This window comes from Miscanthus floridulus, chromosome 17, assembly GCF_019320115.1.
Source record: "Miscanthus floridulus cultivar M001 chromosome 17, ASM1932011v1, whole genome shotgun sequence".
Taxonomy (NCBI): domain Eukaryota; kingdom Viridiplantae; phylum Streptophyta; class Magnoliopsida; order Poales; family Poaceae; genus Miscanthus; species Miscanthus floridulus.
In genome coordinates, this window is record NC_089596.1 from 87,031,275 (window position 1) to 87,059,238 (window position 27,964).

Below are 27,964 nucleotides of genomic sequence, written 5' to 3' on the forward strand. Positions count from 1 at the left end.
CTTGGCAAGGTCAACTGGATCCATGTCTTGGTTGATAACTAGAGGAGTTGTGGTGCTAAGATTGCAGGGTTCGATCTTTTGATCTAAAGCCGGATCGGTGTGTCATTCTCCGCCACAACGATAGATACCTCTACCTGACGAAAGATCGGGATTCCTGTTTCCATTACCGAGAGTCTAAATTCAATAGACTGGAGCACTCACTTTAGGCCCTGGCTGCCTTCAGTCCATCTTTCTGACCCGAGCACTAGCTCTGGCTCAGGTCAGCTCCGAACGGCCTCTCCGATCGGAGCGCTAGCGTCACGCCCTAGCCACCTTCGCACGGTCTCCACTCAGAAAACCTGACCCAAGGACTACCTCTGACTCCGACCCCATGCCTCTGACCGGGGTTCATAGATAACCCTGCCCATTTATTCTCTGACTGGTGCGCCAGAGCCGACTGGGGCCATCCGACCGGGGACGCCCGCTCGGATGGAACCAGAAGGCGTACAAAGGAAGGCAAAACGAGGCTTGCAAGTCAAACCATGGCACCAGGGACCATACCCTATGGCACAGTACTTTACAACCATCCTACCATAAACAGTATTGTAGGCGCCGATCAAAAACACCCGTATGGTGAGACCCCCTGAAGGGACCGTGACGCCTAAGAGGGGGGGTGAATTAGGCAACTTAAAAATTCTAACTCTAAACTATGGCCTCTTTTTCTAACCTTAGCAAAACCTATGCAAAAGATAAACTATCTAAATGTGCAACTACGTTTTACTAGTGTGTTGCTATCTCTACCGCAAATGTAGTAAAGTAATCAATGTAAATGCGGAAGCTAAAGAGCAAGGTAGAGATATGCAAACTCCCGTCGATGACTTCGGTATTTTTACCGAGGTATCGAGAAGCGCGCAAGCTTCCCCCTAGTCCTCGTTGGAGCCCCTTGCAAGGAATCCCTCGCAAGGGCCAAGCTCCCGGTCGGGTAACTCCATGGATAGCCTCGGGCCTTCTCCACGCGCAAGTGGGTCTCCAACGTGCCTTCCGGCAAGCCTCTCCCAGATGCTCCCCTCCGTCTTCACTATCAAGCTTCCGACCGAAACGCCACGGGCCTTGTTCCTCCAATACACGGTGGCGGCCACACCACAAACGCGGTTGGTGTTATATCACAAGACTTCAAGCCCCTCTGATGTACAACAATGGTGCTCGCAAGCACCGGGTGGTAAGAGGTATGTAAACCTCACTAAATACTAGGCCTAAACCTAGAGCAAGCGCATAAGCGGTGGTCTAATCAACCTAAGCACTTTGCAAAGCACCTACGCTAATCACCTGATGAAACACTAAGCACTATGCAAGTGGAGATCACTAAAATGGTGTATCAACACCCTTGGTATGTTTCCTCAGCTTCACACACCTCAAATGGCCGGTTGGGGGGGTCTATTTATAAGCCCCACTGAGAAAGTAGCCGTTGGGGACGAAATCCTACTTTTCTGCTACTGACCGGACTCTGGCCAGCTTCCTGTCAGTACTGACCGGACGCGTCCGGTCACAAAAACGGCTCTCTAGAACCTTACTAATGTTGATCGGACTCTGGCACTTAGCGTCCTATGCAGCGTCCTGTGCATCGGAGCATCCGGTGCAGCGTCCTTGCAGCGTCTGGTCGCTGCTATTGACTCTGCTATTGCTTGATCGGAGCATCCAGTGCAGCGTCCTGTGCATCGGAGCGTCCTGTGCAGCGTCCTATGCAGCATCCTATGCCCTCTGTGAGCTCATTTCTTCGCGATCTTGCATCCGGTTTGGTTCCTATCTTCGTGCTTGGACTTTGCTTGATATCTTGTATCTTTTCTTGTGCTCCTAAGGTCTTGCTTATGGTGTTGATCATCAGATCACCACGTCGCCTTTGTCCAAGTCACGTCTTGCACCCTATTAAACTACAAAACATAACACTTGCAAATTCATTAGTCTAATTTGGTTGTGTTAGTCATCAAACACCAAAATCCAAAGTAAATGGGCCTAGGGTCCATTTTCCTTACACCCCCCATGTGCCTCTGGGCATCAACAATATTGTGGGCACCGGAATTCACCATACCAGGTGAGTGTGGTAGGGCCATACCTCCAGTCGGTAAGACAACATTTTTGCAGGTATCGACGTCCTCCAATCCTAAAGAAAGCAGCTCAACCTCCCACATGTACCTGACATTTTACAGTGACATCAACAGTCTCCAAACACAGGCAGTTCACCCAAGTCGACCTCTTCAAGTTCAAGTTTAGGGTTGGACACTTCGTTCATAGCATATCTCCTATCGATCTTGGCCCTTCCGACTAGACCGACCGGACATCCCATCTCTCTCTCTCTCTCTCGTTCGTAACCCCACTACAGACTTCGAGCACCTGGGCTTAGGAATAAAGTCACCGACCGACCCACACTAGACGTTGGGCATGTTGCCTGAACCAGTATAAATCCTATATCATTGAGTGCTAGGCCACCTTCAATCACAACGTACAACAAAACTATAAATATTTACTAGTTGGTCACTTTCTGTATCGACATTAAGCGTGCATCCTTATGTTCAATTTTTATTAATAGCCGCATTGGTTCATTAACTAACCATTCTATGTAAGCACCTGTGCTACTTTCAAGTAGGTGGTAAGCAATTAGATTTCCTTTGTCCATCTTCCATCTTTCATCTTTCAGTTCTTACTACGATGCTAAACCATAGACAAGCCGTACCAGATCGTCCGGCGATTCGCAAATCAATGCCCCCAGCTGGGTACCCCGAATACACACGCCCCACTTGTACCCCAGGCACAAGTAGGACCAACCCATCACTCTCCTATCCCGGGTGTCTAGGTCCCCATCCAAACTAGGACTCCAAGCCCCTGCCCCTGAGTCTCGGACTTAGTGCGGTGCAAGGACCTCCTCCACTAAAATAAAACCCTAACAGTCGGTCCAGAAAGAGCCAGATCTACGACAAGAGAGCAACAAGTCTTCCAAGCGCCCATACACAAGTATGTGCTCGGGATAATAAGTCTGTGACCTGCCTAGAGTCTTATGCAACGAACGGTCCTTAATCGACCAGACAGGGAAAGCACTGTAACCAAGTCATGCCCCGCATCCACGATGACACAACCTCTTACACCCACCAATACCCAAACCATATCCCTGCCCGATCACCATTTATCACTTCCACCATTTATATTTTCCAAGTGATAATAATACAGTAATATATTTTTTATCTCTCGCGAGTGATAGACAATCACTTGACTTCTACCGGAGTCCTGTAGCATAGCATTCTACACGATCCTGTCATACTAGTAAGACTCATAGGATAAAGATATATATATATATATGCAAGTGGGTTTCATTCAACTCCTTAAAACTTAATGCACAAATATAATTTAAACTACAGAAAAGTAGGGGCTATGCACCGGGGCTTGCCTGGGTAAGATATATTAAAAAGTTAGTATCTGCATCTTCAGATCATCCACCATCAACTGGATAGAAAGCCCATCGCATCATCTCCTAGAGAGAACTCCATTACACCATCTTTGGATTCCCAATCATCCTTCGATCGATCCGTTGATCCATCATCATACCAATATGATATGCATGCGATGAAATGCAAAGATGCAATTAATCAACGACAGCCGAAACGCTTAGAAATCTGATCACGCCTCATAAGCTAACGAGATAGCTCTAACGCTGGTCTACGTATTCATGTTGTTAAACAAGACGTTATTTTCCAACAATTGTTTTAGTTATACAAACCAAATGTGTTTCTATATTTCATTTATTTGATTTACTATATTCGAAATAAGACATCATTATCTACTTAGCAAACCAGTTATTCTGGAACCACAAAAATTACAGTGAGTACCTAATATTGCTAGGAGCCTACTATAAAGATTTTAGATCCAATACTATTACCAATTTGCTTCCAAGAATGTTAAGTACCTTAAATTAATGTTAAGTACCTTAAATTAATTATATAGCTTCCAAGAATATTATCGCACTATATGAACAAAATTTACTAACATGCAGATCATGATTTTAGGAACCCAACAAAACTGATTTCATAATTTTTGGACAACTATACAAATTTATATTGATTGTACAAGTTCACTTTATAAATTAAATTAGAAATTGCTCCATAAATCGAAAAGGGCCGACGCAACTAAATTGGCCCAGCCGCTAGAGCAGCCCAGGCGGGACGCGGCCTGCGTGGCCTAGGCGCTGGCAGTGGCGCAGATAGCCCACAGGCACAAGCGGCCCAGCGGCGTAAGGCAGCCCAGTGGCAGGCCGGACTAGGCGGGCAGGTGGCGTGGCGCAACTGCAAAATGGCCCCTGTACTTAGCAAAAAGGACCCCATATAAAACTTGTGCTTGGACTTATACCCACGCCTCATCCTCAAAAACAGAGGCCGATAGGAAACACCGGCTGGCGGTGACCCTGTGCAGCGACGGGGGCGCTTCAGCGGCGAGGAGCAGGTACGGTGGCGGCGTTAGAGTAGGTGGCCCAGCGCGAACGGACCGGCGAGGCGCTGGCGTGTGAAACTGGGACGATGACTCCTGCATGGCGAACCAAAAAGCGGGCGCGGCCATGGTGCTGTGGCACGACAACGTGGCTTGGGCATGCTGCGGCAGCAGGACCCGTGCGACCGAGGAGCTTATGCGCGCAAGCGAGGGACAGGGCATGGTGGTGGAGCACGGGCGCCGGCACGTAGGGAAAGCAGAGGAGGGAGCGGCAATGAGGTGTTGTGGCCGGATGAGCAACACGTCGAGGGCGTTATGGCAGAGCAACAAAGGGGCATGGGTGCGCTCGCTCGCAGGGACAGCCAGCACCGGCGGGGTGAGGGCTCGGCACGGAGTGGAGGTGGTGGACTAGAGCAGAGGCGCCGGTGGCATGGGTGCGCCTGCGCTTGTGATGTCCAGGCAGCGGCGTGGCTTGCGCCGTAACGCCGAAGCCAGCAGTGAAGGCGAGCTAGAGAAAAGCAGGGTTGGGTCACGGCTCTCGCGCGGTGATGGTACGCGGCCATGACGGCGATGTGGCCTAGTCCAGCGTGGGACCGTAGTGATGCTGAAGGCAAGGGCGGCTGCTGGTGCACGACAACAAGACAAGTAGTGTGCGCTCACGGGGAAGGAAGAAGGAGGGGCGGCTATGGCAGACTGGAGCCATGGCGGTGCGTTGCGGGATGCGGCACGATAGCGCAGAGCCGAGGGCGCGGGCTCGCTCGGATGCGAGGATGAGCTAGACATCGTGCGGGTCCACGCGGCCCTGGCCAGTGTGGATGACAGCGTGGCGCAGGAGCAGGCGCTGAAGCGGGCGACGGGCAGCGTGGACAGCAGCGGACCAAGGAACCTGCGTACGCTCGCGACGGGAAAAGAAAAGCAACGGCGGGCGCTGCGATGCTTCGGAGCTAAGCTCTGGAAGGGTGAAAAGGGGAAGCAGAGACACACAGGGGCAGACGGTGACATCTCGACAAGATCATAATTTTGATGGGCAAGGGGGCAGTGGCTACTGGGCGTAGCGTGGGCTTTAGCTGCGCGACTGCGCGTGCATAGAAGGTGAAAGGACATGACAAGGGCAGCAGACAGCAAGGACGCGGGCAGGGCATGGGCTGCCGGGGCGTCCCTGTGCGCTGTGTGCCACAGTGAGTAGCATCATGTCACACCAGTACAACAAGTTCGTGTGCAGTGCAGGGAGAGGACAGATAGAGAGAGGAGAGAGTGCACAGGCAGGTGCACTACCCGGTACGAATATTGCTGATCAAGTTAGTAGGGATGGGGGAAAGACGACAATTCACAACGCAAAGTTGATGCTCAGAGCCAGATCCCATTTTCTCATCGATGACGTTGCCACATCGCTCACTGGAGCCATTAAATCGGCATGTGCTTCTGTCGGTCGTAGCATGTGTGTGTGTGTGTGTATATATATATATATATATATATATATATATATATATATATATATATATATATATATGCGGTTTATTTGTAACGTGAAAATTCCAGCAAAGCGCGAATTTAAATTTGATTCAAAAGCTATATATATATATATATATATATATATATATATATATATATATATATATATATATCGTTCTATTTATTAATGGATTCTATTTTTATTTATAAAAGTTACTTTTCATGCTTAATCTAATAGAATAAGCCATTCGCTATCGATTGGTCAGAATTGTCGTTCGACATTCCTGAACATCTTTACGCACTACGTAATTTAACTTGGACGTTGATTTGAGTCCACGAAACTAAGTCTCACAAGATTCGCTTATCGCCTCAAGTACGTTTTAAGTTAAAAACCTGAGAATTCGTTTTGAAAATTTTTCTTCGGCCTAAATCATGGTGCTAAACAAGTTCGTAACACCAGGGGTGTTACAACCAACCCCCCTTAAAAAGAATCTCATCCTGAGATTCGAAGCAAGAACCAGAAGGGGAAAACACGATTACATTTCGTAGATCACGGATTACACGAAAGATTACACGACTTCAAATACTAAACCACCCAAGGATCTAGGGATACATGGTTAAGAGCAACTTGGTACAACCGAGACCTACTCCAGAAGTCGAGATAGACGAGGACAATGGAGAAACAACAAGAAGATGATTATCCAAAACATGGCATAGCACCATATGGTCCAGAAATAGGACTCCCAGAACTCAAACATCGTGAACCCTAAGAACAACTAACCAAAGGGAACTTGAACTTCTGTGAATAACAAAACCCTTTCTTCTCCTCAGATTACACCATCACCTTAGACCGACGAGTCTAACTCCATGAGTGACGACTGGATCTCGTAGCTCTACTCTAAATGCGAGGGAATGGGATGAAGAAGAAGAAGAGCAAGGACCAAGGGTATTTATAGGGGTGAACAGAGGTGGGGAGCAACACACTAGAGGTGGGTGCAGCGGGGATGGGATACACAGGCGGTACGTGCTGTGGGGATAAGGTCGAAGACATGGTGCGCTTCCTACGTGAGCGACGGAGGGGGGGATAAAGGAGAGTAGAGGGGGTCTGCTCGATGAGGCAGGCGTGCAGGCGACCGTGTCACCAAAAGAAGAAAGAAAAAGGAGAGAGAAGGGGGTCTAGTACGAGAGACAAGGCATGAGAGTCGAGAGCCGATCGGATGCTAAGGAAAAGAAAAAATGCACAATGCACAAGGACGGCGAGTGAGGCACGATGCTGCGGCCACACAAAAAACGGGGTGCTAAGGGCCCGATACAGACAATGTTTGCAGGGCACGTAGCGAAATGACCCAGCATGCGTAGCGTGGTCAACTAAAAACAGGGCTTGGGACATGACGTCCACTCAGGCTTTTCAATTACTCCCGACTATCCAATGGTAATTTTCCTTTAGTACTCTTCTTTTTCTTTCCTTCACTCGACCACATCCGTCTTTCATGTAGACTGAGACCATGTCATACTTTCTTCCTCCAAAACCATCTCCTTTTTGTTTATTAGAGAGAACACTTCTGCATCAACCCGTTGTGGATTTCTCATTTGAACACCCGAATATTTCCAAGGAGAAAATTTTAAAACAAAATGGTACGGCGGTGTAACTTGGTACAGGTACTTGGTCGACAACCTCGATACCAGCGTGTGTCGAGCAGCGCCACATGTGGCAGCTGTTCCACAGGGAGCCCTCGGTTTCGTCGTGGCACCATAAGCTTTTAACCAAGCAACTACTACCAGCTTACACGCCACGAAGGCAGTGGGTTCATAGACCACTGAATAAGGGGAGTATTGTAAGGAAAAATTCAAACAACAAAGGTTCCCTTCACAACAAGGGACAAGGAATTCAAATCCAATGGTGGATTTGTTTTAAAGGGATTCAAATGTTCTGTTGGGACATCCACAATTAGTCGATATAGTGTCCAATGTTCTCCAATCACGACTGGTTTGCTGATATCTGAATGGCAACCTCTCTTGTAAAACACTTAACATCGCCCTTGAAAACCTTAAACACGTCTAACGGGACTTAAAATAGATGGATGTAATAAACATAGCAAAATAAGAAAATGCATGTTCCAATGATCTTATACGGGTACAACGTATAGACATTCAAGCTCCCATTCATGACATAGCATTCACCTACGGTCGGGCGATCTCAACACTACGAATGACAACAACAGCAAGAGTACACTACGAAGGACAGCGACGAAAAGCACTACTACTATGGGTACATCATCCCAAGGCAACTAATTTACATCTTCTTGTGGCAATGGCTGAGTGAGAGGAACCAAGGGCTCTTCTTCTAACACTTCCAAGGGTGGAGATGCTGGCGGTGCAGCAACACTAGTTCTCTGTGGCAGAACCACCCGAAATAGCACACTTACGGAGGTGCTCGTCTTCCACCAGACACTAAGCACCTCGAAAGCAAGCTACAGCGGGCGGTATCCATCGGGCACACCCCAAGGGAGAACCCGAAAGATCCACATTTTTCCCACGGATCCAATAATGAGAATGAGTTACAATACTTATCCATTTCATACATTAGAGTTTCTTAAAAGTACATTATTACAATACCAAATATCAGAGTGCGGAATGATAAACAGCAGAATTTAAAAATAACCATCTAGCGATAGGGACGAGGATCCATCTGAGCCCACCAGAAGAATCCTCCACACAAGGTACTTCTCATGCATCACCTACAACAGGGGTAAATAAACCCTGAGTACACAATGTACTCGCAAGACTTATCCGACTAGTGGGAATAATTTCTCGACTCCAAGGAATATGATAAGCTATATGGCTTGCTGGTTTTCTTTAGCAGAAAGCAATACTAATAGTGTGTCCTTATTTATGTATTATTATTATCAGCCGTATTAAGTTATCATCTAGCCAGTCTATATAAGCACATATTCTACTTTCAAGCAAGAGTTGAGCAATCAATTCCATTTCTTCTCCTTTTCAACTTTTAGTTCTTACTATGGTGCTAAACCGCAGACAAGCCGTACCGGATTTCCTAGCGATTCGCGAATCAATGTGCCCAGCTGGGTGCCCCGAAGACACACGCCCCACTTGTACCCCAGGTACAAGCAGGACTAACCCATCACTCTCCTATCCTAGGTGTCCAGGTCCTCGTCCAAACTTGGACTCCAAGCCCCCACATCCTGAGTCTCGGACTCAGTGTGGTGCAAGGACCTCCACCACCTCCTCTTCCCATCAGTCGGTCCGGAAAGAGCCAGATCCGTGATAAGAGAGCAACAAGTCTTCCCTGCGCCCATACCCAAGTATGTGCTCGGGATAATAGATCTGTGACTTGCCTAGACCCATATGCAACGACCGGTCCTTAATTGACACAGATAGGGAAAAAGTGTAACCGAGCTATGCCCTATTGGTCGCAGGACACAACCCTTTACACCCACCAGAACCCAACCATATCCCTGCCTAGTCACCATTTACCTTTACCATTTTATCATGTGTGATCATATTTTATCACCTATTTGCGAGTAACGGCAAGTTACTCACGCTACCGATATCTTGAGCATAGCAGCTACTCGACCTGTACTAGTAGGACTCATAGGTAGATATATTTATGCATGTAGTTTCCATAAAATACCTGTAACATAAATGCACATCATAGATATATATCCAGTTATTATTCAAAGTAAGGGTTATGCACCGAGGCTTGCCTTCAGCGGGCACGGTGTCAGCAAAGTCAGTGACGGGCGGCTCCGGAACGTCCTCCTACACGAGGATCTCCTCCTCATACTCTTTGACAACTTCGTCGTACTCCTGCTCGCCGAAGGTCACGATCTCCAGTGGCGTGTTCTCTATATGCATGCAGTGATGATGATGCAATGCTTAGTAATACAACAACAACTCTTAAAATAAGAATACATCTACCAAGCTACTAAGCTAACTCTAATGACCAATACGCAAAGTTACCTATTATTCCCACTAAACATGTAAGAAACATTTCATGTATTATCTTAGCAACTAAAGGCATCCTTATTGTTAATATCAATTTACTATATAATAGAACAAGGTGCACTAGCTACCATGCATCACAAAAATTCATTCTCTAAATAACCATAATAATAACAAGCATATTGCAACAATTAGAGTAACCCTAAAGATACCACAGAACTGTATGAACTAAATACACTAGCAGGTAGATCATGAATTTAGGAATCTAACAAAATTTATTTCACAAAAAATAAATAAATTCAATTGAGCTCTAGAGTTGAACAAAATGATATTATTGGAGGAGGCTAATTAGCTTGATTAACCAACTGATCTATTCGCACCTTTGCGTGTTCTTGGAAATGGTAGAACACGAAGCAGTAAATTGGATGTGAGATGCTGGTTACTTGATTTGAGAGAAGTGAGTGATCAGCGGAGCGGAACAGCTCGGCGGCTCGGTGTGTCCTTTTAAAGGCAGGAGACACGGGGATGGAGAAGCAAACGGTTCAGTATCGAGCCTAGGTAGGCTAGAAGCACAAAATGAGTTGGCAGGGTTGACCTCTGGCCGTGCCGTGTGCGGTGGTGTGAACAGTGTTTTTTCTACGGGCTACAACACCATAACCAGGGATCAACTACAGTGATGTACGGTGCACTGTTTTAGACTGTCGCTCACAAATTCTAAAGGCTAGATGTGTGTGTGCGTGCTGTACCTGCGACTGTGAGCTTGGACTTGGAGGAGGGGGGTTCATGTGTTGCTGGGTATTTATAGATACGTGAGGTGAGCCGGTGAGTCAGCTTGGTGTGGCTACGTGTGGAAAATTCTGAGCAAATCCCACAGGATCGATCATGTGTTCGTGTTTGGCATATGCTGTGGATGAGGATGACAACCAGGCCTGCTGCCAGCGACTTAGATATACATGCATGTTCAAAGTCCATGGCAGATAGTAGAGAAGCAGCTGAAACTTGGAACGAGTCTTGTCTCCCACTTTATTTACTTGTATGTGTCCAGTTGCAACAGCCCGGAGAGATTCCTAGTCTTGTCTCCCACTTTATTTACTTGTATGTGTCCAGTTGCAACAGCCCGGAGAGATTCCTAGGGAGCTGTACGTACGTGAAAATTACAATAATGATAGAGATGCGAGGTGGAGTCATTGACGGTTGGATCCGAATGCAGTGCACAAGACGTTGTGAGGCTGACCGTCGTCCCAAAAAAAACGACCAAAGCTCCCGCTACAGCTGAAGACGTGCTCGACAAGCTTGACTATTTTTTCTGCATCCATGACGAGCTTGATGGCACCCACCATGCCGCCGACGTGCACGATGGGGCTGCGGGCGAACAGTGTTTCCGTAGTGAACAGTGTTTTCTGCGCTGCTACAGTACTGATGCGTTGAAAATCTATGCTGCTGCAGTGCTTACGTGAGGAAAGGGTGCGTGCACTGATAATTTAGCAAGGTGATTAGCCAGCGAAGTAAAGACGGGGTAATTAGAACAACGAGAGATGACAGTGGCGCGTCGCGAGATTGATGGAGATATAAATCTTGTCAAGTGGTATGCTAATAATTAGTGAATGACAATAATTTATCATTTGACTTTGTGGCTATGGACCTCTCACGTGGAGAGAGATGACGCTGGAAGGACAACTTGGACTTCACGACGCTTGTTGGACGTGATGACCTGGTGGATCCTAGTGAATGTTATTTGGGTACATTAGTGGGGGTCAAGAATAATGGATGACACACAAATTTCTACGAGCTGCTGCGGTCGGTCATCTTCGTTTGCTGAAGAGCACGTGCAACACGCTAGAGGCTGCTGCCTAACTCGCCATTCATGACACGGCGAAGTAATGACACTGTGGCGAAACATGCTAGTGAAGGGTACTGCAAATGTGTTACGCGGGCTTACTCTACGAGTGTGCTGAGGCGTGCTCTGGGGATCAAGAAGGAGATGAAATAGCAAGAGATGGAGTTGGATCAGGATGACAATAGTCAGTTGAGTTGTGCTGGAGAGTATTTGGACAAGGAATAAATTAGAGCTCAATTCAAGAATTAGTGCAATAAAATTTAATTTATCATTTACCACATGCAATAATACATAAACATGATGCTCATGATATGGTTTAGTGTTTTGATTAAGGCATAACACCAAGGGTGTTACATTCTCCTTCTTTCAGGTGGGTGGAAAGGGATCCCTTGCAAGATCGGGGCATCCTGCCTTTCAGCAGCCAACGTCCTCCGCTCAGTCCTGGTGACAAGATAGGCCACCCGTAGCTGATGGACATGTCGATCTTCAGCCTCCTTCAGGGCTTCCTACATGGCAGCCTCCCAGCTCTCAGCAGCTGCAGCGCTGGCATGCGCTTTGGCGAGCTGCACCTAGAGCATTCGGTTGAAGATCTCGGCTTCACCGGCGCGCTGAAGGCACGCCCCAAGTTCCAAGGCTTGACGGTCGTACTGCTCATCCAGAGCGAGCAGGTACGTGGTCAAGAGCACCACGGTGGGACTGTCCTCCTACGCATCCCGCCCTTGCAAAGCCTCCATGCGAGCCCTCCATGCCCGCTGGTTCTTGTCCAAAGGAGGAAAGAACCTCATGGGGATACGGGCAATGGGCTCTTCATAGATCTGGCAGAGGTACCAAAAGGCTTTGCGGGCCACAACCTGGTAGGTGTCGATGAAGCGAAACCCGATTGTGGTCACACTCTAGGCTTCAGTGATGTTGGGGAACTCTTCACTCTTCCCGATGTAGACTGTAACCTCACACCGCTCGGTGCCATGCTCCTCATACTCACGGCCCTCATACTCGGGATGATCTTTGACTCCAAGCTTTTGTAGGGTGGCATGCATGATTCTGCGAAAACCCTCAACGTTCAGGCAGTAGGTACTGACCTAGGCTCCTACCATCTCTGGCGGTGGTTGCAAGGAAGGCTAAGCGAAAAGCTGGCTGAAAGAAAAAGCTAAGCGAGCTAAAGTGCTCCGAGTGGTGATACCAATGGCTAAGTCAAGCTCTGCTTATAAAGGTAGAACGTTCAGTGGTCCTGGCGTAGTTCATCAGGGTTCCCGCGTAAGATTACTATGATGGATCCACCAAATTCCACACGTTCAAGGCGAGCGACATTCGAGGCCATTACTGACTAGTACAACTGTAGGGCAAGGGTCCGACAAGAGCGCAGAAAAGGGGTACGGGGAGACATGGGTCAAGACCGGCGTGAACCACAGGCGAACGTGAAACACGAAGCCACAGTGCAAACCTAACTTTGAAATAGGAATGAGTCATTCGTGCACAATACGACATGCGTGACACCTCTGGATGGCGTATCTACCAGCAATACGAGCACTACAATGCACAAATGGGATATGCATGAATGCACGTCCTATATGTCCTTTCACTGTTGCCAACATATAGGGCAACGTTCTTAGATTTTTGGCACCTCGTTCTCTCCCTATAGCTAGTCGATCCTGTCAAACTATGCTCGAGTCAGTGTACCTATAGAAAACTTGATTAAGCCTACCTAAGTCAGCAGAGTGCCATCTATACTGCATACATAACCATAGTAATAGGCTACTTATATAACTTTGTGTACAAATGTCCTAACTTTTTGCAACAATGGGTTGTCAAATTTTAGTTTAGAAAAGGTTTTCGAAGCCTTATTTCCTCATTTGCGCTCTGATACCACCTGTGGCAAAACCGCCTAATTTAATGCCTCACAGGAGTGCTTGTCTTTTAGTAGACACTAAGCACTCCTGTGAGGCAATAAATTAGGCGGTTCTGCCACAATGAAATTGGATGAACTGATTCTTTTAGGAGAGAGCGGCAGAGCGCATCCCCTTTTATTGATGAAGGAGATGGCCTTACAAGTGAGAGGGAGAAAGTACGTATGCTTCTAAGCCTTGTTGCCCATGCCAGCGGGTACAAGATGATGGTAGGCGCCCACAACACTGTTGGATGTTAGATTCACGTGGGAGGTTGTGTTGTTTTCTTCGGGTATGGCAAACGTCGGCGCCTACCAGACTGTTGATACCTGGAGGTTTGTAAGGGGTTTTACCATGTTCGCCTGGTATGGTAAAGGCCAGCGCCCACAACACTGTCGGTTGGAGACGCGGGTCGGAGTTAGAAATAGTGCGTTGGCCAGGCCTTCCTGTCGGAGAGGCCATTCAGAGGTGGGCTAGAGACCAAAGCGAGCGCTCCAGTCAGAGAGGTGGGCCAGAGGCGGAAAACGGACGCCATTCCTCCTTGGCTAGACCTTTTGATCGGTGACTGGATCACCCTTCCGGCCTATAGTTTAGATACCTGGGCTAGCCGATGAGTTGCGCGTTGTATGCTTGGGCTAAGCCTTTGTTGAGAAGCCGGTCCGCGAGGGACCCTAGCTTTATGAACCCGATAGGAGCCCCTGAGCCCTCGAGCGATTCAGGTAGAATCATTTGGGGGATTTTTGTCTTGACTGTGGGTGCACGCGAGCGCACTCGTGGGTGTAGCTTTGAGCCCCCATGCGATTTGGGCAGAATCGTCTGGGGGGTTTTCGTGCTACCAGCGGGGAGAGGTTTTTGTTTCATCGGTGGGTGCGTGTGAGCGCACCTGCGGGTGTAGCCCCCGAGCCCCCGGGCAATTCAGGTAGAATCGTTTGGGGTGTTTGTCAGTGGGCGTGTGTGCATGTTTTTTAGTCGACATGGAGTCGTCAACCAAGGCATCATTGCGTAGCCAAGACGTTTAGTTTTGGGATCAGGTGAGACGGAGCTCGTGGATCCTGACATCGGTGCGCACCGTCGGATCGGGTGAGACAGAGCTCGTGGATCCTGGCGTTGGTGCGTGCCTTGGGATTGGGCGAGGCAGTTAGTTTAGAGATCGGATGAGATGGAGCTCGTAGGTCCTAGCATCGGTGCATGCCATGGAATTGGGCGAGTCAGAGTCATGGATCCTGGCCTCGATGTAGCCCACGCAGCCGAGGCAGTTAGTTAGTTTAGGGATCGGGCGGGCCGAAGCCCACGGATCCTGATGGGGCGAGTTCGGGGTCACTGACCCTGGCCTCGGTGCAGCCTGCGTAGCCGAGGCAGTTAGTTAGTTTTAGGGATTGGACGAGCCAGAGCTCGTGGATCCTGATGGGGTGAGTTTGGGGTCACAGACCCAGGCATTTGGTGTGCAGTCGAGCCATAGACGAGGGATGGGGCAAGTTCGGGGTAGCAGACCCAGGCATTTGGTGTGCAGTCGAAGCATAGCCGATGGATGGGGCGAGTTCAGGGTCACAGACCCAGGTGTTTTGGTGTCTTGAGCCCCCAAGCCCTATTGGGCCTTGTTAGGGGTTGGTTTGAGTTATGTGTGTTACTCCATGCTCGGTTTCTCACAACCAGAGGGGCTAAGCTTTGTCGCTTGCCTGGATCGCTCGGGCTTGAGTGACGCGCTTGGTGAGCTAGCTAACGGGTATGATCGAGTGGAATCTGGGTCCGTCGTTCATGACAGGGTCAGCATAGCCCTCTTGTGACATTCCACCTGCAACCTGGCAGATGCCTAGGTCATTTCGGAGACCGACCCAGGTGGCCTACTGGCCTCCCCTCGATGGAGATTCTGTGGGCTTGGCGAGAGGTTTAGGATCAAATGAGAAGGTTGAGATGACCCTATCTGCTTTGGGGCAGACTGGGCGAGGGCCACACAGGGCTCATCTGCATTGTCTCCCCTGACTCTATTTGATGTGGGGTGGCCTTCGAACCTCGGTCGGTCGTTGCTCATGTTGAATGAGGCAACTGCTGCTTCGTGACGCAACCCAGAGCGTTGTGATGCATTTCACTGCACGTGCGATGCTTAGTTCTTGAGCCCCTAGGAAGTATAGGGCCCAAATTGTTCGGGGGCACGGGCATATGGAATGAATGCGCATATGGATGTATGAAATGATTATAAGGAAATAACGGGGGTCGGTAGTGTTACCTTGATGACTCGAGTAACGGGGTTTGAAGAGCTCCAATCGGAAATGTTCGACCGGGACCCATGCTCGTCGTTTGTGATGGAGTTGGCATGGCCTACATGGGGCATCCCTTTGCTCCTTACCTGTCTCTCTATGTTATTCTGAGCTGTTCGATCAACTTAGGAAGCCAGATGGTCTCTCCTGGCGGAGATCCTGTTTTGGGTTTTTCCAAGTCCCGCCTGGGGATGCGGAGAGCTACCTATGTGCGGTGTGCTTTGGTTCTTATGCCCGACGTGTGGTAGTGGTGGGCCATACTCAGGCCATGTCCTGTTTGATCAGGCATCATTCCGTCTAGCAGGGCACGTCCCATCGTATCCCATCTGCATTAAATGGGAAAGGGAGAGGGTTTTTCACTTTGTCGTTTTGACTTTTCCCGATCGGCGCGCCTTCCCCAACTATTGTGCCCTTTTCCTTAAGTAGGAGAAGGGAGAAGGTTTTCACCCTATTCCTTCGCCTATTCCCCATCTGCTGCCTCCTCTCATTTTCCTTCTTGCCGAGAGCGTCTTTAAGAGCCATGGCGGTTCCTAGGAAAGAAAAGGGGAGAGCGAGGGAGAGGACAAAACTCACAAATCCTTTTGTGAACCTATTGCGAAATGTCAAACTGGAGGTCATCCACTGTGAGGGAGTCGGTGCTAAAGGCCTTCGCCGTGAAGGGGTTTCTGTCGCCGAAGGAGGTGGCGCACTGGAGGGCTCCCAGGAGGGAGGAGTTCCCGTAACCTCGGCCTGGCAAGGTGGTTTCTTTTCTTGTCTTCCATGAGCGTGGGTTAGGATACCTCGCGCATTGGTTACTGCGCGGGCTCTTCAGCAAGTGGGGTCTAGAGCTACAGCACCTCAATCCGATGGGGGTGCTGCATATCATTGGCTTTGTCACCTTCTATGAGGCCTTCCTCGAGATAGAGCCGCACGCGGACTTCTTCCGGCGGCTTTTCTCTGGGTGAGCTTTGCCAGTGGGGAATCCGCCCGAGGTCACGCCAGTGGGGGGCTTCACCCTGTAGGGAAAATTGATCACGAGGGCTCGTATCCCACGTACATTTCCTACGACTCCAACCGAGGGTGGCATGGGGAGTGGTTTTGTATCAAGAACCTGGTGGAGGCACCGTTCCTGGCGTTCACCGGTGGGAGGCTAGAGAAGCGGGATAGTTGGTCGTGGGGCCCTTCTCGTCGGGAGAAGAAGAAGGTGGAGATCATCGAGGAGGAGCTCTAGAAGCTCATGCAGCATGGCCTTGATGGGGCGCGGGTGTTCCACACCCTCTACTGCCGTCGAGTCGCTCCATTGGCGGAGAGGGCGCAACCGATGTGGAGGTACGGCAGCCCGTCAGACCCCAATCGTGCGTCGTCGGAGGAGCTACCGAATGATGAGGTCTCGAGTCACCACGACCGGGTGCTGCAGCTGTAGCCCAAAGAGAGGGTCGATGGAAAGCCCAGGCCTCTCAACGCCTCAGTGGTGTCCAAACTGGTACGCTCCTCTCACTTTACTCCATGTTCTTTTTCCCTTTTGCCTTCCTGCTTTTTTATTTTGAATCGCCTATTTTGTAGGGACTTGATGCTTATAGGTCCTGTCCACACCTTTCGAAGGGGCCATAGGGCATGGCCCAGCAAGCTGCCCAGAAGGAGGCGGTGGATGCCAAGAAGAAGAAGAAAGCTAAGGTGGCTCGGCGGAAGTATAAGGAGGAGGAGATCGCCCAGTGCATGATGGCGAGGAAAATAGGAGCGACGTCGAGTCCGAGCTCTAGTCGGAGGATCCCACAAAGGTGGATGACATGGTTTTTTCCAAGGAGGAGGAAACCCAGGAGGTCATTGTGACCTCGGCAGAGCATCGTGACCCTACGGCGACGTCTGCTAGTGATGAGCAGGAGGCGGAGAGGCGCGCCGAGGTTCCCGTGCTGAGGAAGCGTGCTGCGAGCGCGGACGCCGTCGGCGAACGAGAGATGAAGCGAACACGGTCACCGTGCCCCTCGGTGGCATTGCCAGTCTCATCCTCACCTACTGCGGGTGTGGCCGAGCAGGCCAGGCGGTCAGAGGAGCGGGCTTGCGCCCATGCGTCGTCGGAACCAGTGCCAGCGCATGACTCACAACGGGAGGATGCCCCGCCTGCTGCTCCGGTCGGCGCGTCCCAAGCCAAAGGTTGTGGTGACCCACTGGCCGGGCAGGAGCCGGTTGGGACAACTTCGCCCCCGACTGAAGTGAGGGGGCGCGGCTCGTAGCCTAGGAGCGGTCCTCGCTCTGCGGGCTCGCCGACGCCGGGTCTTGGCTTTAGAGTCGTGTCGGTTACCTCCCAGTATGTTTTTCTTTGTTTATTTTTGATCTTGCTGTTGAGCCTTCTCTCTTTTTTTGGAGTATGACTGACCTGTACTCTTTGTCAGTGGCTGGATGATGACGGGGTTGAGCATCGCCCCAACTCCCGTGCAGGATGTTTGGAGGCCCACCCTGCAGCATGGCACGACGAGTAGTAGGGGGAATAGGGTGGTGGCGGCGAGCTCTTCCCTTCTGGGGGTGGTGCTCCCTGGGTTGGTTGCTAGTACAGCGGCTACGGCGACGACGGTGTTGATGGCAATCCTGGTGGTGACGGCGAAGGCTTTGTCGGTGGTGTCCCTCGCGACCCCTCCTCCACCAGCTACGGCGGAAGAGGAGGAGACTGAGACCCCTGCCTCGCTGGGCGGAGGGCTGCATGGCTCGCCCTCGTGGTCAGAGCTGAAGGCACCGGGGGGAGACGCGGCTGGAACAGAGTCAGAACGCCCGTCAGCATCCCACGCAACCGAGGTGGTGGAGATCTCATTCGATGATGAAGTGGATGATGTGGTCGAGCTGTCGGTGTCATCACGGGAGTTGGCGGTGGTTCGGTCGGAGGCTGGGCCCTCCAGTGGGCTGTCGAAGGGTGATCTGGAGTGGCCCTACCCCGATGACCCGCCAAAGGTGTGGTTTGTCCATTGAGATTCCTAGGAGTGTCAGCTCTGGGACATCCTTGGGGGGAAAGGACTCACCATGGAGTCTGATCTCACCAAGCAATCGGTGAAGCTTGAGGACACCGAGGAGCGGGTTAAGTCCGGCCAGTGGTTGGTCAAGGTTGACCTACAGCTCACCACAGAGGTGAGTTTCCTGTGTTGGTCCTTGATCTCTTAGTCTCTTGTTGGTTGCCTCAGCATGCTTTTTTTGTTTTCGTAGGGTCTGAAGGAGATGTCATCCCGCAAGTCTCGTTTCCTTCGGATGGAGCATGCCCAGATGGCCGAGCTTGAGCATCAGCTGGAGTCCACCCACTGTGAGTCCTAGGACCGAGCGACCGAGGTGGCCGCGGTGCAGGCGAAGGAGCAGCGTGTGGTAGAGCGGGCGACTACCGTCGAGCGGGGGCTTGAGGCGGTGAAGGCCCACCAGACGGAGACCGAGGTGGGGCTGCGGAAGTCCCTAGCAGGCACTGAGGCAGCGCTCCAAAAATCCCTAGAGACCCTTGAGTCGTAGCAGAACGCCTTGGAGTCAGCACGAAAGGCCCTAGAGTCAGAGCAAAAGGCCCGGTCAGAGGTAGACCAAGAAGTGCTCATGCTTCGAGGTCGGGTGATGGGGACAGAGGAGGTGAGTGCCTAGCTACGCGAGCAGGTGGCCCGGCAGGCAGAGGAATTCTCCACCCTTGAGAACTTCCACCTCGGTATGTATCTTTTCTATTTTTCGTCATGTTGGTTTCTTCCTTCAGCTTGTTTCTGAGCTTGTCACCCTTCTTGCAGAGCTGGGCGGAAAGGTGAAGTCATTGGAGCGGGACCTAGAGACGGTCAAGGCGACTTTTGGCTAGAATGTAGAGGCGCTGGCCAAGTCCCTTGAAGAGCGACATACTCTCAAGGGGGAACTTGACCAGATCCGCAATGTTGCCCAGCTTGTCGTCTCGGAGGTCTTCGGGTTGGTGCCAAGTACCAGTGCACCCACCATCCAGCTGGCGGAGGTCTCAGATGAGGTTCGGGCCCTCTTCACACACGGGCTGTTCTATGGAGCGTCGGGGGTGTTGACTTCGGTGGCGACGTTCCATCCGAACCTGGACTTCACCACTATCTACAGCGGGTATGTCGATGGCTTGAGCATGAAGGACATCCAATTGCTCGGGGAGAGCTTGCTGCCGCACGCAAGGTTGGTGGCAGAGCAAGTCTCTACGCAGTGGGTGATGGATGCCCGTCATGAGGACATGGCCAGAAGCGTGCGTCAGGGGGACGTCGCCCAGCCTGTGGATGGCATGGAGCCTAGGTTGGAAGTGGACATCGCCCCGCCTTCAACCGAGCCAAATGTCGTTCCACCGGAGAGTGAGCAGCCCACGCCTTCGTCGGTCGCACCAACAGCAGATGCCGTCGAGCCGCCCCAATAGCTTGCAAAGTATAAGTAGTTTAGTAGATGTAAAAAGTTTAAGTTTGTGGGGGAGCCTCCGTGTAAACGTTCTTGTGTACTCAATGACTACAATTGGTTTCGTTTTTTGTGATGGAGTCACTCCGTTTGGGGAAGCTTGTCCCTTTTGTTCCTTAGTTTTACCTTAGCATAATTTTGGTTTTTATTCTTTCTTTTTCGTACTTGCCTGTTCGTCCTGTAGGCTGCAACCTTAGAAGCTCGGGACGTGGCCTGCGAGGTTAGCTGTTCATAACCGTAGGTAGAGGCAGGGTGCGATCGGTCGGAATACTTTAAAGTAAAGCTACGTAAGACAATTTAAAGGAACGAACTACCCTTTTGTTCGGGTAGAAAGGAGTTTCATCATCTGATAGTAAATGAAAAAGAGAGGTAGTAGTGCACCCTCGTGGAGACCCTGAGTGATCCGAGCCAAAAAGTGTTCTGGTCGGGGTGCTCTTATAGGAGCAAACGCTAAGTAAACAATGGTAAGACTGAATTTTAGGGGAAGAAACAACATAACTGTTCCAAGCGTTGGTGAGAATGTCGTCGTTGTTGTCCTTTAGTCGGTAGGCGTCTGGTTGGATCACCTTGACCTTCAGTCGTCCGGATCCTTTCCTACTACGCCCCCTTTCTAGGCCGCTGCATCTTCGCCTTTTTCTTCCTTCGGCCCGCCAGCCTGTCGTAGAAGGCGCTTGAGGAGCTCGTAGTCCTTGTAGAGGTGTTTGATGGGGTAGGCGTGGTTGGTGCACGGGCTCTCCATGAGCTCGTGGAAGTGGCCCGGAAGGTCCTGCTGGGGCTGCTTGCCCATGTGATCAGTCGTGGCAACTAACGCAGAGTTGGTCGGTCGGCGGCGATCTTTTATGTTCTTTTTTCCCCTCTGTGTGGAGGGGCCCTCGTCCTGATCCTGGCGCTTTGCCTTGCCTTTGCCTCAGCCTCCGTTGGAGTGCTGCGGGAGCGGCGCTCGCTGGATGCGTTGGACAAAGGCCTGTGGTCCTGGGTCATCTAGGCTGGGACTTCGGTTGCTGCTGTGAGCGTCTTGGTTTGGCCCAAGCTGCTCATGTATAGGCGGTTAGTTCAGAGCAGTCGCCAAGTCAAGACGAGGCGGAGATGCGGCTTTCTATGCCACGCTTGGCGGCTGTAGCGGTGAGTGGGTGGAGCGATTCGTCTGGTGCGTCCCCACTCCCCTGGTGGGGAGAGAGGCCGCGAGTCATTGTCGCGATGTGGAGCTCTCCACCTATTGAACGGCGGCAATCTCCACTAGTGCCCAGTGGTTCCGGTGGATCGTCTGTTCCTGGGGGTCGTTCGGCTTAGGAAGGCCACGCAGAAGCATTGCCGCAGCGGCGATGTTCTGATTGGCCCGAGCGAACTATGGGGGATCGTTCCCCCTATCCATGGTGTTGCGCTAGACCCAACGAGCATGACCCCAGGCGTCGCTCGCCGGTTTATGCGCACAGAGCATAGTGTGGGGCACCGAGCGTGCCAGCGTAGTCGGCGGCTGGTTCAACCGCTGTTGTCGTAGCTCCTCGCCGTGCTCCCGTGTGAGCACAGGGGTCTTCGCCCGAGGGTCTGGAGGGGCATGAGTCTGCGAGGACTCTGCTTCTGCTATTGGCTGTCTCGGTGCGTCCGCCATAGCGCACTCCTAGGACAGACGGTGGCTAGGCGCTACGTCGCCGATGCTAGAGCCGTCATTCTCAACATCGTCATCCATGAGGTCGAGGAAACAAGTGGGAGCATAGCTCGCCATCCCCACAAATTCGGACATGAGAGGGGGCGGCGTCGACATCCTTCGGAGCCCCCGGGCATACGCATCCACGGGAGACACGAGGCCGTAGGGGAACCGGTCGCATGGCGGTCGCGGCGGGGGCAACTGGGTCCCTTCGGATAATTAGCGGAAAATAGAGAATAGTAAGTAAATAACAGTATGTGCATTACTCACAGCGGGGTTTGAACAGAGAGTTTGCTCGGAATGAAGCACAAATGCCTCGGCGTTGAAATCGTCGTGCATCCCGAAGCCGATGGAGGGTGCCCCTCCGATGGGTGCCGGAACAAGTGCCTCCTCGCGGAGGTGTAGTACGCCGAGCCGGTTGGCGATGAAGTCCAGGTTGCCAAAGAGGAAGGACTGGGACGGCTCAGAGACGGGTGGAACCCACGTCCCAACAGGTGGGAGTGCAGGAAACTCCAGTGAGCCAAAGCGAGTCGTATCGCTTGAGCCCACCATGGCGAAGGTGGCGGAAAAGTGGGCCATCCGATGACCAAAAAGTGTTGAACGTACAACGTCTTCCCCACGGACGGCACCAACTGTCGGTGCAGAAAGTGACCAACAAGTAAATATTTGTAGTTTTGCCGTACGTTGTGATCGGAGGTGGCCTAGCACTCAATGACACATGGTTTATACTGGTTCAGGCAACGTGCCCTACGTCCAGTTCGAGTCGGTCGGTGACTTTATTCCTGAGCTCAGGTGCTCGAAGTTTGCAGTGGGGTTACAAACGAGAAGAAGAAAGATGGGGGTACAAGAGGTCCGGTCGGACTCCGGTCGGAAGGGCCCCGAGTGACGGGAGCCCCGCTATGAGCTAAGTGTTCAAGCGTGTGCTTGTGGTTCGAACCTGGCGGTTCTGTGGTTGTGAACTAGTGAACTTGATCGATCCGAATGAATCTGACTGAGCTTAATGAACTTGGATGAACTGATTCTTTTGGGAGAGAGCGCATTTCCTTTTATAGATGAAGGGGATGGCCTTACAAGTGAGAGGGAGAAAGTACGTATGTTTCTAAGCCTTGTTGCCCACGCCGACGGGTACAAGATGATGGTAGGCGCCCACAACACTGTTGGATGTCAGATGCACGTGGGAGGTTGTGTTGTTTTCTTCGGGTATGGCAGACGTCGGCGACTGTCACACTGTTGATACCTGGAGGTTTGTAAGGGGTTTTACCATGTTCGCCTGGTACGGTAAAGGACGGCGCCCACAACACTGTCGATGCCCAAAGGCACGTGGGGGCCTTACCGTATGGGAGTTAATGGCGCCCACAATACTGTAGGGGAAAATGTCGGCGCCTACAACATTGCTTGGGCTCTGTTGTGCCAGGAAGGTTGCAGAGTACTGTTTCTGCAGGTGTACAGAGTATGGTCCCCAGTGTTGCAATTTGACTTGTGCGCCATGCCTTACTTTCTTCGTCTGTTTCCTGGTCCTTACAGAGCGGGCGTCCCCGGTCGGTTAGGCCTAGTCGGCTCTGATCGCGTCAGTCGGAGAAAAGCAGTGAGCATGGGTTTGGCGCATCCCCGGTCGGAGACGCGGGTCGGAGTCGGTAGTAGTGTTTTGGCTAGGCCTTCCGGTTGGAGAGGCCGTCCGGAGGTGAGCTGGAGACCGAAGCGAGCGCTCCGGTCGGAGAGGTGGGCCGGAGACGGAAAACGGGCGCCATTCCTCCTCGGCCAGACCTTCCGGTCGGTGACTGGATCACCCTTCCACCCTGTCATTTAGATACCTGGGTCGGCCCACGAGCTGCGCGTTGTCTGCTTGGGCCGAGTCTTTGTTGGGAAGCCGGTCCGCGAGGGACCCCGGGTTTACGAACCCGACACATTCATCTTATCCTCAGTTGTGTTGTTATGCATCTTTGGTCATCAATGCAACTATTTGTGCACTGTTGTGATTGACCACTTATTTTTCTTTCTTTCCCATCATGAAGATGTATCTCCAAGGAAGAATGTCTCATCATTTCCGTGAGATGAAAGTTGGTGATTATCTGTCTGTGAAGGGACCTAAGGTATACCTGTATCACATTGTATTTGTACGTAGATTTTGCATGTTCCATGTCCGAACTAACACACTATACATGCTCAATTTGGTCCTTTCTCATGATACATATTTTGGTCTTGATTTTTGTTTTGTCTATAATACTGAGTTACTGAGTATTATTAGGCATCACACTTGTCATTCTGTGGTTGTACACAAAGATAAATAAAAATGGCCCAAATACCTTGTTACCTTCATTTTTGCTACATTGGAAAGAGGCGTTCATTTGTTTTGTGAGAGTGATAGCATTTATTTTAGCAAAGGCAACAAATGAACAAAATGGCAAAAAGATACCTAGAAGTTTTACATTTTGAATGAAGTTGAGAAGGCTAAAACAACATCTATTTTGAATCATAGGGTGTATTTTGTTAATGAAAATATAGATATGCTCAATATTGAAGTTAAATAAATGCTTCTCTAACCTAGGGCTGTTTCAAGTACCTACCTGGACAAGTGAGAGCATTTGGAATGATAGCCGGAGGATCAGGCATTACTCCAATGTTCCAAGTAATAAGACATGGTCCTAAGTTATCTATTGTGGCATAAAAGTTGAGATATTTTTTTAGTATTCAGCAGCGCTTTTTTTCTGTCTTACTATAGGTCACAGGGGCAATTCTTGAGAACCCAAAAGACAATACGAAAGTACACCTAATCTATGCAAATGTCGCATATGAGGATATTGTTCTGAAGGTATGCCTTTTATGCTGACAGACTCCATTGACTCTTTTTCGAGAACGCATCCGTTGACGCACGTTTCATTAAGAGGATAAGACTCCATCGACTCTTAGCCTGATAGCAGTTATATATCTGTATGTAGAATGGTCTGGTTCAATTGATGATGCCTATTTGGTGATACACAGTACACTGATATCATTACTCTCCATCTGTCTAGCTTATATTACGAATAGAAAACTAGTAGGGCTGGTTTCTCAGATATGGAAATAATCTGGTTTTTGCACATAATTTACGGATCATATCATGAAGAACAGAAACATGTCACAGAATACCAGGCAATTTGTAATTTGCTACTAGAATTCTATATATGCCCTCTTGCAAGAATTCCTCTATAAAACATGTGTAAGCAGCACTCTTTTGTCTAGAAATAATTATGGATTTGTTCCTCCACAGTAGAACTCGGAACTCTTGTCTACAGTTCTTGTATATAGACACCTGTTTGTTTGCTAAACTAAACCATCGCAATCGAAGGAAATTTTCTGTTTGACATGCATTTGTGCCACTGATTGGGCTATTATACAGTACAGTATCGTTTTTGTGCGCTTACATTTTGCTTGATGCAGGAAGAGCTTGACAGTATGGCCAAAAACTATCCCGATCGTTTCAAGATCTACTATGTCTTGAATCAGGTTTATTTCTATTCTATGAATTAGTAGTTTGGCCAGTCACCTGTCATTAGTGGATACCCTATGTTTCGCTCGTCTGTGTCTTACTAAATAGGCATTGTTTCCGTGCAGCCTCCTGAAGTCTGGGACGGTGGTGTCGGGTTCGTGTCAAAGGAAATGATCCAGACTCATTGCCCAGCGCCTGCTGCTGACATCCAGGTAAGGTTTCCAGTTACTGAAAGCACTTGCTGGAACTTGGAAGCCATCAGTTTTGCTCGGTGAAGTCAGACACTAGGGGGGTTTCCGTTTTCAGGTATTGCGATGTGGCCCTCCTCCCATGAACAAAGCCATGGCTGCGCACCTGGACGATCTCGGCTACACGAAGGAGATGCAGTTCCAGTTCTGAGCATTCTCTCTACCAATACCAAAATAAACGGCGATGGAACAAGTTTCGTTGCCTCTTTGAGTAGACGAAGCCTGATCCTGTCGTCAAATAGCTCCAAACAGACGAAGTTTGCCGTTCAGAGCATCGTACCTGGATGAAAGGAGTACCGAGTACCTAACCTAATTTGTATTGGTGTCGGGACATTGTACCACGCCATTTTTCGTGTCGTCGCAATCGCTACTCCAGTGAAGACATGTTTTTTTTTTTTGGCATCGCCATTTTTGCCTCGTATCTGCAATGTTACCAGTGGTTACAGTGCACCCTCTCCCAACACAATCGTTTGTCACTCCGAGCCGGCACACCGGTGCCAACTTGTATCATTCTGACGTCATACAAATACAAAAACTGTGCATGTGCAGATGTGCTATCTCTGTTCTTGCAGAGCAATGGACGCGTGCGCATACATACGGCCATACGGGTAGGCCTGGTAGCAAACAGGTGAGCAGGTGGTTGTGTTGGTTGCAGCTCCTGCCCTATGAGGCCGAAACACGAACAGCACAGCGATGTCAAGCCGCTCGTTTACACGCCAGGTGCAGGCCAGTGACACCAAGGCGTTCGTCGTCTTCTTCTGAGCTCCTGCTACAATGGTTCATGGCGTGTCCGTACATGTACGTGCGATTGCTTCGTGCTCAGGGGACAGCAGACAGGAGAGCGCGTGCGTTCTGCCTGCAAGGGCAGGGATGTGAACAACTGACAAAGACGATCGAACACACGGTCCGATAAGGACATGGGAAGTCGTCAAATCGAAAAGTAGGGACTCTTTAGCTGACGAAAAATTTGGCAAAATGACACTGCAGCAGTTTTCGTTGTTATTTGACAATTAGCGTTCAATCATAATCTAATTAAGCTTAAAAGATTCATCTCGTGGATTTCGTCTAAACTGTGTAATTAGTTTTATTTTTTATTTATATTTAATACTTCATGCATGCGTCCAAAGATTCGATGTGACGAAAAATCTTAAAAAATTTAGCATTTTAGGAGGGAACTGAACGGTACCGTAGTAACTAAAAAAAATCTATGTTTTTTTTCAAAAAAAAACTATGTTTTGCTTTTGTCGCAAGAGGGCTCCTGGGCCTGTGGGCCATGGCAAATTCCTTTGGTCGTGTGTTTTCGTTGGGAGGGGCACTGATTACCGAGCCTGGGCCATGTATAATAGTAGCTTAGCGGTTAAGCTTTCACTGATGTACTGGGAACCCATAATATTACCACCAAACGCACTCGAGTGAGTGTGCAATTTAGTGTAGGGACCAGAATTTTAAAGTTATATAAGGTGAAAAGGACGCATCGGTATGTTTTATTATGATTTTTTACTTAGCCTACAATTTGCTTCCAAAAGGTAAAAAAAAATATAATAAAACATGTAATAGCTTCCAAAATGTCATTTTCCTTAAGATTTTTCTTTTTTTGACATCACTATGTAATAAGCTTCCAAAAGGTCTAATTTTCCCTACAAAGTTGTAATAACGGCTTCCAAAGGTTAAAAAAAAGTTCTACCAGAATTTTAAAGTTGGGCCAGCTCCAACGTTGATTTTTAAGCAGCTCTAAGCATTTATCTCATATTCCATAGAAGAGATATTAAAGTTTAGTTCTTCGATCGAGGGCTAATACTCTTGCACATATTTTAAAGTTATGTGAGAGTGTCATGTGGAAGCTATCATTGTTAAAATATGTGCTGAAGTTAGCCATTATTGAAGAAGTTGGCTTGGCAGGCTAGTACCTAGCTCGAACCATTACGAGTGCCCTGAGGTGAGAAAGACGCATCGGTTGATGTAAAAGATAGAGCTTTAAACTTTGACATTCAACCATGCAATAAGCTTCCAAAAGGTCATTCTCCCTCCCTCTCAATCCGGTAGAAATTATTACGAGCTTCCAACACGGCTTTCCCCATGCATGAAGCAACAAGGAGTTTTGTTTGCTTGTAATTTTGTAGAGAAGCCATATGGTGGACGATCACGCCTCCCGTGGAAGATCGGGCTCACTGTCACCACCGTTTTTAATGGGCATCATGCAATGCATGGCCCCCCACTAATCGGCCGAGTGGTCGTGGCCGTGGTCTCGCCTCTAATGATGGCAACGATGATGGCATCCTTTCAGCTAGCTCCGACCCTCGTACCCGAATCATATCTTTCACAGCTAGCTTGCGTTTGGACCATTGCGCTTCACACACAGATCTGCACTACGACCTAAATGCGCTAC

At 49.8% G+C, this 27,964-nt stretch overlaps 1 protein-coding gene across 1 annotated transcript in view; it reads left to right on the forward strand.

The window, feature by feature from the left end:
* The window catches only part of LOC136518726 (NADH--cytochrome b5 reductase 1-like), a 43,510-nt gene extending 17,767 nt beyond the window's left edge, over window positions 1-25,743 (forward strand). The window contains exons 4-9 of the mRNA XM_066512413.1: window positions 23,877-23,954; window positions 24,410-24,490; window positions 24,584-24,673; window positions 25,282-25,347; window positions 25,456-25,542; window positions 25,637-25,743. Coding sequence (XP_066368510.1) covers window positions 23,877-23,954; window positions 24,410-24,490; window positions 24,584-24,673; window positions 25,282-25,347; window positions 25,456-25,542; window positions 25,637-25,729 — 495 coding nt within the window. The 3' untranslated portion in view covers window positions 25,730-25,743. The remainder of the gene's footprint in view (window positions 1-23,876; window positions 23,955-24,409; window positions 24,491-24,583; window positions 24,674-25,281; window positions 25,348-25,455; window positions 25,543-25,636) is intronic.
* Window positions 25,744-27,964: the final 2,221 nt, after the last annotated feature.